The sequence below is a fragment of the Stegostoma tigrinum genome, chromosome 8, assembly GCF_030684315.1.
Source record: "Stegostoma tigrinum isolate sSteTig4 chromosome 8, sSteTig4.hap1, whole genome shotgun sequence".
In the NCBI taxonomy this organism is placed as follows: Eukaryota; Metazoa; Chordata; class Chondrichthyes; order Orectolobiformes; family Stegostomatidae; genus Stegostoma; species Stegostoma tigrinum.
Window position 1 is genome coordinate 6853346 of NC_081361.1, and position 12741 is coordinate 6866086.

The window sequence follows — 12741 nt, forward strand, 5'->3', positions numbered from 1 at the left end:
ATCGTAATGTCAGGACACTGCCCTGAGCCCACTGGCCCCTCGCAATCTTTAACTTCATCATTCAGGTCCCTTTCATTCCCCATACTGAGTGACATTGAGTGGTCGACAGTATTAGCTTGAGTCCGGGCTGAACAACAGAGGAAACTGGAGCAGGAGTAGATTTTTTCAGCTCCTCCAACATTCAGTGAGATTTTGACATCCCATATCTTGATTCCATTTTCTCACTCTATCCCCAAATTCGAAATCACTCGCAGCCTTTGAAATCATCAAAACTAAAAATTAACAGATCACTAGCGGTTCAAAGATTCACAGTTCTCCGATTGAAGATGTTTGTCCTAACTCAGTTATAAGTGATTGACTACTTAACCTGGGACTGTGGCCTTGTGTTCTAGACTCTCATTTATAGGTCAAGCTCCATAAGAATGCGACATCTATCAATGGATTAACTCTCAATCTTTGAGAGTCATTTCCCCATCAGCCTTGATTGCCTTATTGATAAAAATCCATTTCAGCCTCAAGTATGCTCAATGGCCCAGCCTCTGCAGCCCTCTGCGGCAAAGAATTCCACAGATTCACTACCCCCTAAGAGAAGAAATTCCTCAAAGTATTTCAGTTGTGATCTGATTAGTGCCTTGCACAGTTTTGGTAAAACCTCTCTCCTTTTACTGTCTTCCCTTCGAAATAAGGCCCAACATTCCATTTGTCTTTCCCACCACCCACATAAGTTGTCGTTAGTTTATTTGTGATTTAAGGACAAGGATATCTAAATCCCTCTTTTATGAAGCCTTCTGTGGTAATTGTCTATTTAAATCATATTCTGCTCCTCTATTCTTCCTGACAAAGTAAATAAAGTCAAATTTCCCCACGCTATATTCCATCTGCCACATTCTTACCCACTCACTTAGCCTTTCCATATCCCACTGCATACTGTGTGTGACCTTTACCACTTGGCTTCTCATTGATTTTTGTCTCTTTCACAAACGTGACAATAGTGCACTCACTTTCCACATTCAAGTCATGATTATATATTGTAAGTAAATTTGGCCCTGGCGCTGGTCCCTGTGGCACCCTACTAGTTATAGATTACCATCCTGAAAATGCTGTCCTTACCCTGTCTCTCTGACTCTTATTAGTTATTAGTAGTGATTAATCTTTTATTGTTAGATCAGAAATTACATGACACCAGATTATAGCCCAACAGATTTATTTGAAAACACAAGCTTTCGGAGCCTTGCTCCTTTTTCACGTGTTAGTGAGACAGACACAGAATTTATTAGTTTAAGATCAAAGGGGCACTGATGAGGATGTATTAAACCTGTTGGTCTATAAACTGGTGTCATGTGATTTCTGACCTTGTCCATCCCAGTTGAACACCGGTACCTTCACATCATCCTTATTAGTTAGCTAATCCTCTACCCTTGCTAATATACGCCCATCAACACCATGGGCTTTTATCTTAGTATGGGGTGGGAGGGAGGGTGCAGAGTGGCCCAGTGGTTAGCACCACTGCCTCTCAGTGCCAGGTACCCAGGTTCAATTACACCCTAGGCAACTGTCTATGTGGAGTTTGCACAATCTCCCTCAATCTGTGTGGGTTTCCTCCAGGTGCTCCAGTTTCCTCCCACAGTCCAAACATGTGCAGGTTAGGTGGGTTGGCCATGCTAAATTGCCCTGTAGTGTCCAGGGATGTATAGGTTAGGTGGATTAGCCATTGGAAATGCAAGGTTACAGGGATAGGGTAAGGGAGTGGTTCTGGGTGGGGTGCTCTTTGGAAGGTGGTCATGGACTCGATGGGCTGAATGGTCTGCTTCCACACTGTAGGAACTCTACGATTCTTAGTAGCCTAATGAGTGGTACATTAGCCAACCTCTCAGAATCTAAGATAACACGGTGTGAAGCTGGATGAACACAGCAGGCCAAGCAGCATCAGAGGAGCAGAAAAGTTTGACATTTCAGGTCAAGAGTTTTCTGAAGGGTCTCGACCCGAAACATCAAACTTTCCAGCTCCTCAGATACTATTTGGCCTGCTGCATTCACCCAGCTTCACACCATGTTATCTCAGGTTCTCTAGCATTGGCAGTTCCTACTACCTCTCAAAATCTAAACTTATTAAATGTCCCCCATTATCTATCCTGCTTGTTACCACCTCAAAAGCTTGATCATAGTACGCATTTCTAAACACTCTGCCATCGCATCCTTTATAGCAGACTCTAACATTTTTCTAATAACACACATTAAGCTGACTGACCTGTAGTTTTTTTATCTCCTTCATTTTTAAATAAAATTATCACACTGTTTTCCAATTGTCTACAGAATTTAAGGATTCTCGGAAGATTGCTTCCGCTATTTCTAGCTTCTTCCCTTCATATCCTAGACTGCACTCCTTTCGATACTGATGCACTTATTGATTTTTAGCCCCAATATGTTTCATTGACACTTTTTCTCAACTGTTACTTATTGTGCTATTTCCTTGTTTCCTTTTGCCCCTTGAATATTTAATAATTTGGAGATGATGTTAATATCGCCTACTGTGATGTAAAATATTCGTACAACTCCTCAGCCATTTCCTGCTTCCCCGTTATTATTTACCTTTCAGTGTATACAGCCATTTACAATAAATTTTGCTGCAGTTCACTCACAAGAACATGCAGCTTCTCTGACTAGCTGTATCAATATTTAATAAAGCTTGCCAATGCTCAAATAAAAGAGGGTAGAGCTCAGCTTACTACATATACATCATCTAACAGCTGCTCCTGATCTGTCATACCAGTTACACATTCAAGAAATTAAATTAGGGGTTGTCTAACAAGACTTCTCTTAAACTTGGTTGACTCTGCCTAAGTGGTTTAGGATTTTTTACAGTGCTCCGTTACTATAAGCTCCATCAATGAATTCTAGCAGTCTTCAGGCTGTTATTGTAAGGCTGACTACTTTAATTCCTTACTTTCTTTCTCTGTCCTTTCTTGAAAAAAGGGTTATATTTGACATCTTCCAACAGGCAGGGATCACCTGAGAATCTAAGGAATTCTCGAAAATCAAGAGAGTGGATTTAGCCTCTCTGGTCAAAATGAAGCACCTATATATCTGCCCAACCTTTCCAAAATTCTAGCCATTGTTAAGGGCTTAATAACTACTCTCACCAATATCTTCTATCTTTTTCTATTTCATAGCTGTATCCATTTTGATTCCACATCTCCATATTCTGGTCAAAGATTATTTTCCTCTTTTGCCTTTATCACAGCTTTCATTTAACATACATTTCATTCTCCATTTTGTATGTCTTTTCCAAAAATCAATCAAACCTGGAATTTTTAAAAAAAATTCTCACCTTTGGTGACTTTGCAAAGTGTCTCTGCACTGGTTATAAGGTCAAATTATTTAGGGCTAGTAAAATACTTATTTCATTCGCAAATGCTTCAACCTATCAGATAAAGCATGTTTAAATTTAACTTTACAGTACTTTCCCTGAAGTAATCCTAATTACTATAGGCACCTTGTTATTATTAACATCTGTGCCTTTCCTGATTAACGCTACCTGATTTTATTTGAATCAGTACTCTGCTCTCCAATGTTGACTTACTCTTTAGACTTGTACGTTTATGTGTGCGAGTACACAACTATTCCCTGCAACTGACAAAAGTTGACGGAAAAAGCAGAAAGAAGGAAACAATATTTTCTCTTCGTCATTGCGTAAGCTGAACGAGCCACGTGCAATGGAACATCGAAGCAATAGCAATCACAACATTAAAAGGTTTACGGCAAAGATCTTGAAATGAGAAGAAAAGGCAAAATAATGAATGAGAGATAGTAGGAACTGCCGATGCTAGAGAATCTGAGATAACAAGGTGTAGAGCTGGAGGAACACAGCAGGCCAAGCAGCATCAGAGGAGCAGGAAAGCTGACGTTTCGGGTCTGGACCCTTCTTCAGACATGCCAGCCTTCCTGCTCCTCTGATGCTGCTTGTCTTGTAGTGTTCATCCACCTCTACATCTTGTTATCTAAAATAATGAATGACGTTTTTTGTAGGAATCAAAAGGAAGCTGGAAAGAATAAATGTGCACCATTTACAGAAAAACAAAGCAATAGAAGACCAAGGGGGATCATCTAAAATGGTTATCAGTAGCGTCTAGAGGAAAATAAAATCACATTCCACGAAATAACATGCCGTGAATGAATAAAGGTAAAACTGAAACAAAAGAAAATAGTTCACCCATGTTGCCTTTAGGTTGGTGGGTTGTAATGAGTGGAGTGCTGCAATGTTCTGGGCTGGGGGCCCAGTAAGTTACAACCAATCGTGGTGAAGCAGTGAGGGGTCGGATTGTCAGGTATCTAAAATTCGCAGCCAATGTAGAGGCAGGTGGGAAAGTAAGCTGGATGTAGAACACAAAGAGGCTGCGAAGAGATGTAGGCAGGGGACACCAGAAGTTGGCAGGTAAAGTATAATGTCGGCAAAGTGTCAAATTACCCACCTTAATAGCAAAAGTCAAAAAAACTGATTTGTTTTTAAATCACTGCACAAAAGAAGCAAAGGTGATGTAAAAAAGAAACTTTACCACGCAGCGAGTAACAGGGGACGGAATGCACTGTCAGGAATCTGGCAAGATGGCGGCTGGGTAAGGTGCGCCATTCACAGCACCACTCTACTCACTGGTTCTCATCCCCTTCCTTTCCGTGTCCCTCCCTTTTTCTGTCTCTTCTGCCCTCTCCCTCTGCACTAAGTCTATAACCCCACCTTCATCCGTTGTAACTATCGACCTGAGGAGCTGGGTCACAACCGGGAGCCACGTGGATTGGAGCCGAACACACGGGTTGTGACCTGTAGCAACAGCGGATCAATAGTGGGGACGGTGAGCCAGTGACGGTGAGAGTGGGGCTGATGAGGCAGTGATGGTGACAGCGGGGCCAGTGAAACAGTGACCGATTGAGACTGGGGCCGGTGAGGCAGTGACGGTGAGAACAGGACCGTTAAGAGTGGGGCTAGTGAGGCAGTGACAGTGAGAGTGGGGCTGGTGTGGCAGCGACGGTGAGGTTGAGGGCAATGACGGTGAGACTAGGCCAGTGAGGCAGTGACAGTGAGAGCAGGGATGGTGAGGCTGGGGCTGGGAATCAGTGACGGTGACAGTGGGGATGGTGAGGCAGTCACAGTGACAGTGGGGATGGTGAGGCAGTGACGGTGAGAGTGGGGCCGGTGAGGCAGTGGCGGTGAGAATGAGGCAGTGGCAGTGAGAATGAGGCAGTGACGGTGAGAGCAGGGCCAGTGAGGCAGTGACGGTGAGGCTGGGGCCGGTGAGGCAGTGACGGTGAGGCCGGGGCCGGTGAGGCAGTGACGGTGAGGCCGGGGCCGGTGAGGCAGTGACGGTGAGGCCGGGGCCGGTGAGGCAGTGACGGTGAGGCAGTGACATAGTCACGTATATAGTTCCTTGAAAGTGGAATTACAGGTAGACAGGGTGGTGAAGAAGGCATTTGGCACGCATCAGTCAGAGCATTGTATTCAGGAGCTGGGATGTCGCATTACAGATGTACAGGACATTGGGCAGCCACATTTGGAGTACTGCATACAATTCTGATTGCCCTGCTATAGGAAGGTTTTATTAAACTACAAACAGTGTAAGAAAGATTTACAAGGATGTTGCAAAGACTGGAGGGTTTGTGTTATAGGGAGAGGCGTGAATAGCCTGGGGCATTTTTTCTCCCTGGAGTGTCGGAGGCTGCAGGGTAACCTTACAGAGGTTTATAAAATCATGAGGGGCATGGGCAGGGTGAATGGCCAAGGTCTTTTTGCTAGGGTGGGGGAGTCCAAAACTGGAGGGGCATAGGTTTAAGGTGAGAGGAGCAAGATTTATAAGCGACCTGAAGGATAAATTTTTCACGCAGAGGGTGGTGCATATATGGGACAAGCTGGTAGAGGAAGAGGTGGAGGCTGATGCAACTGCAACATTAAAAAGGCATCTGGATGGGTATATGAATTGGAAGGGTTTACAGGGATATGGGCCAAATGCTGGCGAATGGGATTAGGTCTGATTGGGTTGTCAGGTTGGCATGGACAGGTTGGAGCAAAGGGTCTACTTCCGTGCTTCATGGCTCTATCTGCATTAGAACTGGAAGTGCTGGGAAGAGGGAAAAATGATGAGTACACCGTAGCCATGATAAGGAATTGTGTGACAAATCCCGCTCCCTCCCCCTTTGTCAGAACCAGTGTTCAATGTGGATGTTGAGACTTAAAAAAAATTCTTCCATGGATGTCAGCATCACTGGGAGGGGCCACTATTTGTTTCCCACCCCTCATTGCCCTTGAACTGAGTTTTAAATTCAGCCTTTTCTGAGGGTGCTTAAGAGTTAACCTCATTGCTCACTGTTCTGGAGTCACATGTAGACCTAGTGTGGATGGCAGAAATCTTTCCTTAAAGTGCAATAGTGAACCAGGGTTTTTACAATAAGTGGCAATAGTCATATGGTGACCATTAGGCCAGTTTTAAAATCAGCTTTATTGAATTCAAGTTTCACTATCTGCCATGATGGGTTTTGAACCTCTGTCCTGAGGGCATTAATCCACAGCCCTGGATTACCGAGCCAGTGACCAAACCACTCCACTACTATGTCTCTAACTGAAGGACCTTGCAATAGCTTCAGCAATGACTGAAGCAGTATGCTTAGCTTATGGTCTACATTTCTTGATGGAGTTGTATAAATATTGTGGAAATGTGACTGTGTGATTTTGAGCTTCCTGTGCAGTCTATTGTAGTTGGAGCTCAAAGAATGCAAGTTCCCCGTTTGGGGCCGTTAATCTGATCCAGTCAGGGAGCCCTGACTGACAAAGAATAAGGGGGAGTGTCGGAGATACTGCCACTCTGAATGAGGCAGCGCTAAATTCAAGGTTTGTTCACGTGTAAATGAAGAGTGATGTGGCTTCTTTGGAGTTATTTCACCTTGCTTCTGGTGCTACAGTAGATACAACACAGGAGGAATCAGGGCAGTAACTCACACAGCTCAAAGCTGCTGGAGAAGTAATGGCTGTGGGAGGAGAATGTGCAAAGGTTTTGAGATTAGCTCAATGAAGTGAGACCGAGGTGTGTCTATGGATCAGCAATCTGGAAATGAGGAGGGATAGCAGTGGAAAGTTCACAACAACAATGACTTACATCCATATCATAGAGACGGCACCAGACGCGGTGCTGTCGGATAAAACTCTATATTAAAAGTCCATACCTTCAATTTTGGAAGCCGCTTAATAGTCTTCAGGGGCCTGAGAACTCGCAGAACACGGAGGGACTTGATTGTGTTTATGTCCTTTCCACTGGAGCCCCTACAGGTGAACAAACCAGACAGGCATTTAACACTGACACAAAGAACTCACTGACCATTAAAAACAGAGACATGACAGGCATTAAACACAACACACACAGCACACAAGCATCAAACACAGTTGGAAAGCACAGGAATTAGGCACTAAACAGAGACAAACACAGACATTAAACAGACAACAAGGTGTAGAACTGGATGAACACAGCAGGCCAGTAGCATCTTAGGAGCAGGAAGGCTGACATTTTGGGCCTAGACCCGTCATTGCCTCTCAGGCATAAAGCACAGATGGAAAACACAGGCATTAAAAACAGGCATAAAAGCACAGGCATTAAACAGTTGTAAAATACACAGGCATTAAATGCTGAAGAATGATACTTAGGCACAAAAGGTGAGTGTAAATCACACAGCCATTGAGTATGAAGTATACTACATAGATATACATAATACATTAAACACAAGTGTACAAGTAACAGGCAGTAAGAACTGAAATGTAGAACTCACAGGGATCAAACAGAGAGATATACAACACTGGGATGTTAGCTTCAGGATTATAAGACATGAATGTTAAACACAGACGTATGTTATAGAGGTGTATCAAATATCAAGTGATATAACATCCAAGCATTAAACACAGACTTGGAACACATGGACATGAAATGTACAGAGACTTATACCCACCACACTGGTATTAAACACTTCAGAGATGGACAACACACAACTATTGTTAATTTCCCCGTAGCCTGGTTAGTGTGAAGGTATCTGACCATTTTTCTTCTGATCATGTTAGCTATAAAGAACATTTAAGAAAAGAAGGGCAGATCAGCCCAACGAGGCCTAAGCCTTTTCCAGAGATGAACTCTATGGAGCTTCCTTCCCCTACGTTCCCAACAATTGTCCCTAGATGACAAGGAGACATCCCCCTGGCCTACAACAATATTCAACCACCACATCATGGGATCCCAATCCAGCAGATGACACATGTCAGTCTCTGAGGAATGCTCAGGCTGAGACACAGACAGATCTGGATTATAATTACCCGATAAGATTCCTGTCCAAGATGAAGCAGGAGCCATTGAAGAAAGAAGAGAAGAGCACAGGATTAGTCGGGCTTCTTGAAATTCTGAGCCAAGGTAAGCAGGAATAGAGACAAACCGTCACATGGACAGAGACACATGGTAGTGTGACCAGCCAGGCAGCACCCTCACTAAGGACTGTGAAAAGTTAGCGGTGCGCGTCGGATTTTGCTTCGGCAGAGTACCACACAGTCTGCAGCCTCGAGGTGCCACACACTGCCAAGTGAATGGGCAACACAGCAACTCACTTGTGTGTGCAGCCTTTCCTACAGTGAACAAACTCACCATGACCCTGATTGTTCCCCAGCAGACAGTCTTTATTTACATCCTCAATATTTCTACATCACATCAATAAAAACACAGTATTTTAATATACCTGTCCCTGGGAGTGTTTGATGGGCACTCTGTAGAGGAAGCTTTATTCTGTATCTAACCCTGTACTGCCCCTGTCCTGAGAGTGTTTGATGGGGACGGTGTAGAGAGAGCTTTACTCTGTATCTAACCCCATGCTGCTGATGTCCTGGCAGTGTTAGGTGAGGGGACAGTGTAGAGGAAGCTTCACTCTCTATCGAACCCCGTGCTGTCCCTGCCCCGGGATTATTTGCTGGCTGGGGAGAGTGCAGGAATTTTGTTCTCAATCTGACCAAACTCCCACTTTGACACTGTCCCCGATCCCCCTCCCCGACTTCCCCTTGCCACACTGAAACTTTCACACAGCAAGCCCACCTCACCCCCCACCGAGCCCCAACCTGCTGAGCTGGAAGAGAGATGTCAGTCACTTACGTGAACGCAAATGCAACCAGGGCCCCACTGACCACAATAAAATCCAGAATGTTCCAAACGTCGCGGAAATACGAACCTTCGTGGAATATCAAACCAATGTCAATCATCTGCAGGAAGATCAGACCGAAATGAGCAGTTTATCTCTTTCAGCATTTTATTCTTTCACAAAAACAACAATCTGCATTCTTATAGCAGCTGTCATGTGGTCAAACATGCTTGGGTCTTTACATTAGGTCTTTACATGCTTGGGCAGTATGTAACACTGAGGGACTGGACACTGAGGTGAGGGAGTGAGGGACTGGATATTGAGATGAGGAAACAAGGGCCTGGATATTGAGGTGAGGAAATGAAGGACGAGACACTAAGGTGAAGGAGTTTGGGACTGAATATTGAGCCGAGGTAATGAGGGACTGGATACCGAGGTGAAGGAATGCAGGATTGAATATTGAGGGGAGGTAATAAGGGACTGGATATTGAAGTGAGGGAATGAGTGAGTGGATATTGAGGTGAAAGAATGAGGGACTGGATAGTGAGGTAAGAAAATGAGGGACTGGATATTGAGGTGAGGGAATGAGTGACTGGATATTGAGGTGAGGGAATGGGGGATTGAATATTGAGGTGAGGGAATGAAGACCTTGACACCAAGGTGAGGGAATGAGGGACTGAAATCAGACATTATGGTGGGAAGCAAGCAGTTGAGAGCAGGAATGTGCAGCACATTAGTACGTTGTTGACGGAGTGGTCAATGTAGCAGACAGGGATTAGAAAAAGGAGGAGTTGAGGTCAGAGCTTGGGCATGAACTGTTTTACCTTTATCACCATTTCGAATGTGAAGACTCCAGTGAACACATAGTCAAAGTACCTGAGCACCTGTCAGAGACACACAGAGACAGAAAGCTCAGTGAAGACGTTACAGAGCAATCAAACACTCTCTTTCTGATTGGAGGCTAGGTCCTTGTTTACAATCTCCCTTTCCCAATTCTCTGTACACCTGACGATGAGAACTTGTAGCCACTAGGGCCTGCAGCTGGACTCTGGTGTCCCTGAGCTGTTCCTCTGAAAGGCCAGAAGTATAACTTAGTTAGTCCCTCACTTGCCCATCAGTAATATCTATCTGACACCATTTCAATACTTAGGTGCAATGCAAACAGGCCTCTCAACATACGGGACTGTGGGCAGAGAATAATTGATACAGGAACACACACACACGCACACACTCCTACTGTAAATCACTTCACCCCTGTCATTTGTACATCACTATATCCTCCATTAACTGCATTCTGCTGTACAGATAGACCCTGTTTGCTTCCATAGCACCCTCCTGTTTGTTTCTGATATTGCTTCAACAATCCAAGATCCAAAAACAGTCCAGATATTGCCCTAAAGTGTTGCGTATGGATGAAAACAAGGACCTTAACTGCTTCATAAAACGTGATGTTTAATGGTGGAGAACAATGTTTCATTAGGCAGCTAGCAAAATCGGCATTTAAGAAAACTGATCATAGAAGCTTTCTCTTTCATGTCCATTGTCCATTTAAACAAGAAACATGCCACTGTTTAATACTTGCTTTAGTACTTTGGAGCCTATCTTTTTTAACTTGATAGACATTATGGTTAAAAAGTGATTCAGAAACATTAAGTGTGTCACAATATCATTTTATCATTCTTTTCACAGGGCTAGACCTATGTAACAGCATGAATGGGGCTTACAGTTGCCGAGAAGTTGCTTATTTTTCAAGCTGTTGCACTGATTCGCAAAATTAACTTTTTTTGTCTTCTTCCTGAAAGTCCATTTTCCTTCAATATCAAAAATATGTTTCTTTGCTTACTTTTAAGCATCAAATGTTTGACCTCTCTGATACTCTCCCGATTCATGAAGAATGCAGGAAGAAATGCCAGGAGCAGTGCCAGGCATTCATGGTGAAGTTACAAAACAGGACTAATTGTACGCCAAACAGCATGAGCCACAAAGGGGAAGACAGAGCTAAGCGATCCCACAACCAATAGTTTAGATCTAAGCTTTTCAGTCCTATAACATCCAGTGAATGGTGCTGGATAATTAAACTGCTCAGTGGAGGAGAAGACTTCACAAATATCCCCATCCTCAGCGATGGAAGAGCCCAACACATCAGTTTTTATTTAAAGATGCATAAGTCAAAATAGAGCACAGTTTGTGTATTTTAGCTCTTCAATGACCCCAGCTGAGGAAAATCTTTTTTTTAAGTGTCACATGGGAAGAATCCACTCCAGCATCTTGATCACCAAGTCTATTTTCAAACTTGCCCCTATGTGGTCTAACTGCTTAAAAACCAAAAGAACTGCGGATGCTGTAAATCAGGAACAAACATAGAAGTTGCTGGAAAAGCTCAGCAGATCTGGCAGCATCTATGAAGAAAAAATCAGAGTCCACGTTTCGGGTCCGGTGACTCTTTTTCAGAACTCAGTATTTGCTCCCACTGTAACTGCTTGTGTGTCTTTATCCTTACTTATGCCATCAGCAATCCCAGCAGAGGATAAGCTGGAGAAACGTGTGAATGAGACAAAACATATTGAATACTGGAAAAATACAGCAGGCTTGGCAGCATCTGTGAAGACAGGAACAGAGTTAACTTTTGAGTCTGGTACAGCTCTTCTTCAGAACTGAAAGGTGTTAGAAATTTCTTTTAAAATTTTGGATAGAGACAGAGGAGGAGGAAGGGGAGCAGATGGTGTGGAGCCCCAACACAAAAGACAAACAGCATGTTAATGATAGAGGAAAGGAGATGGACAACTGGTGTAAATTAAGGTGCAGGAGGGAGAGATTTGGTCCTTGCTACTGAGTGCAAAATTAACAAGATACAAACATGACACGACTGAGGAGTATAATAGAAATGGAGAACAATATCAATGCAGTCAGTTTCTGAAATTATGGAATTCAATGTGGAGACTGTGATGGTAAACTCCCTCAACAGAAAATGAGATGGTGTCCCTCAGTTTAGTTGTGCTCGAGTGGAACATTGCAGAAGGTCCAAGATAGAAATATCGGCTTAAGAGCAAGGTGGGTTATTGAAATGGCAAACAACTGGGAAGTCAGGATCATTCCTACAGACATGTTGGAGGTGTTCCTCAAAGAGGTCACCTGGTCTGTATTCAGTGTCGCTAATGCTAGGGAGGCCACAGTATCAGCAGCGAGTATCGTAGATCAGATTGAATGAAGTACAAATGAAACACTATTTCACTTGGAAGGTGTGTCTGGGACCTTGGAAGGAGTTTTACATCTTCTGTTAATGCGCAGCAAGGTGCTGTTGGGGCTGTGAGAATGTGTTAGGAGGGATAGAGCAATAAGCCAGGCTGTTACAGAGGAAATGATCCCTGTGATATACAGACAATGGAGTAGAAGAGGAGTTGTGTTTGGTGGTGATACCCTGGCAAGAAGGTAATCCTTTGAATGTGGAGTCCAGCAGAGTGTGAAGCAAGAACCACGGGAAGCCTATCACTGCTCTGGGAGTGAGGGGAAGGGATGGTGTCAGGAGATGGGTTGGTCACAACTAAGGGTCCTCTCAGTCATCGGAGTGGGCAATCTTTGGCTGAGGACAAAGTCATC

At 43.9% G+C, this 12741-nt stretch overlaps 1 protein-coding gene across 1 annotated transcript in view; it reads right to left on the minus strand.

The window, feature by feature from the left end:
• LOC125456615 (probable voltage-dependent R-type calcium channel subunit alpha-1E) overlaps positions 1 to 12741 on the minus strand; it is a 714016-nt gene that overhangs the window by 77815 nt on the left and 623460 nt on the right. Inside the window, exons 25-28 of the mRNA XM_059647713.1 lie at positions 9969 to 10028; positions 9159 to 9265; positions 8339 to 8350; positions 7207 to 7303 (exon numbers count right to left, since the gene is read on the minus strand). Of these exons, the coding sequence (XP_059503696.1) occupies positions 7207 to 7303; positions 8339 to 8350; positions 9159 to 9265; positions 9969 to 10028 (276 nt within the window). The remainder of the gene's footprint in view (positions 1 to 7206; positions 7304 to 8338; positions 8351 to 9158; positions 9266 to 9968; positions 10029 to 12741) is intronic.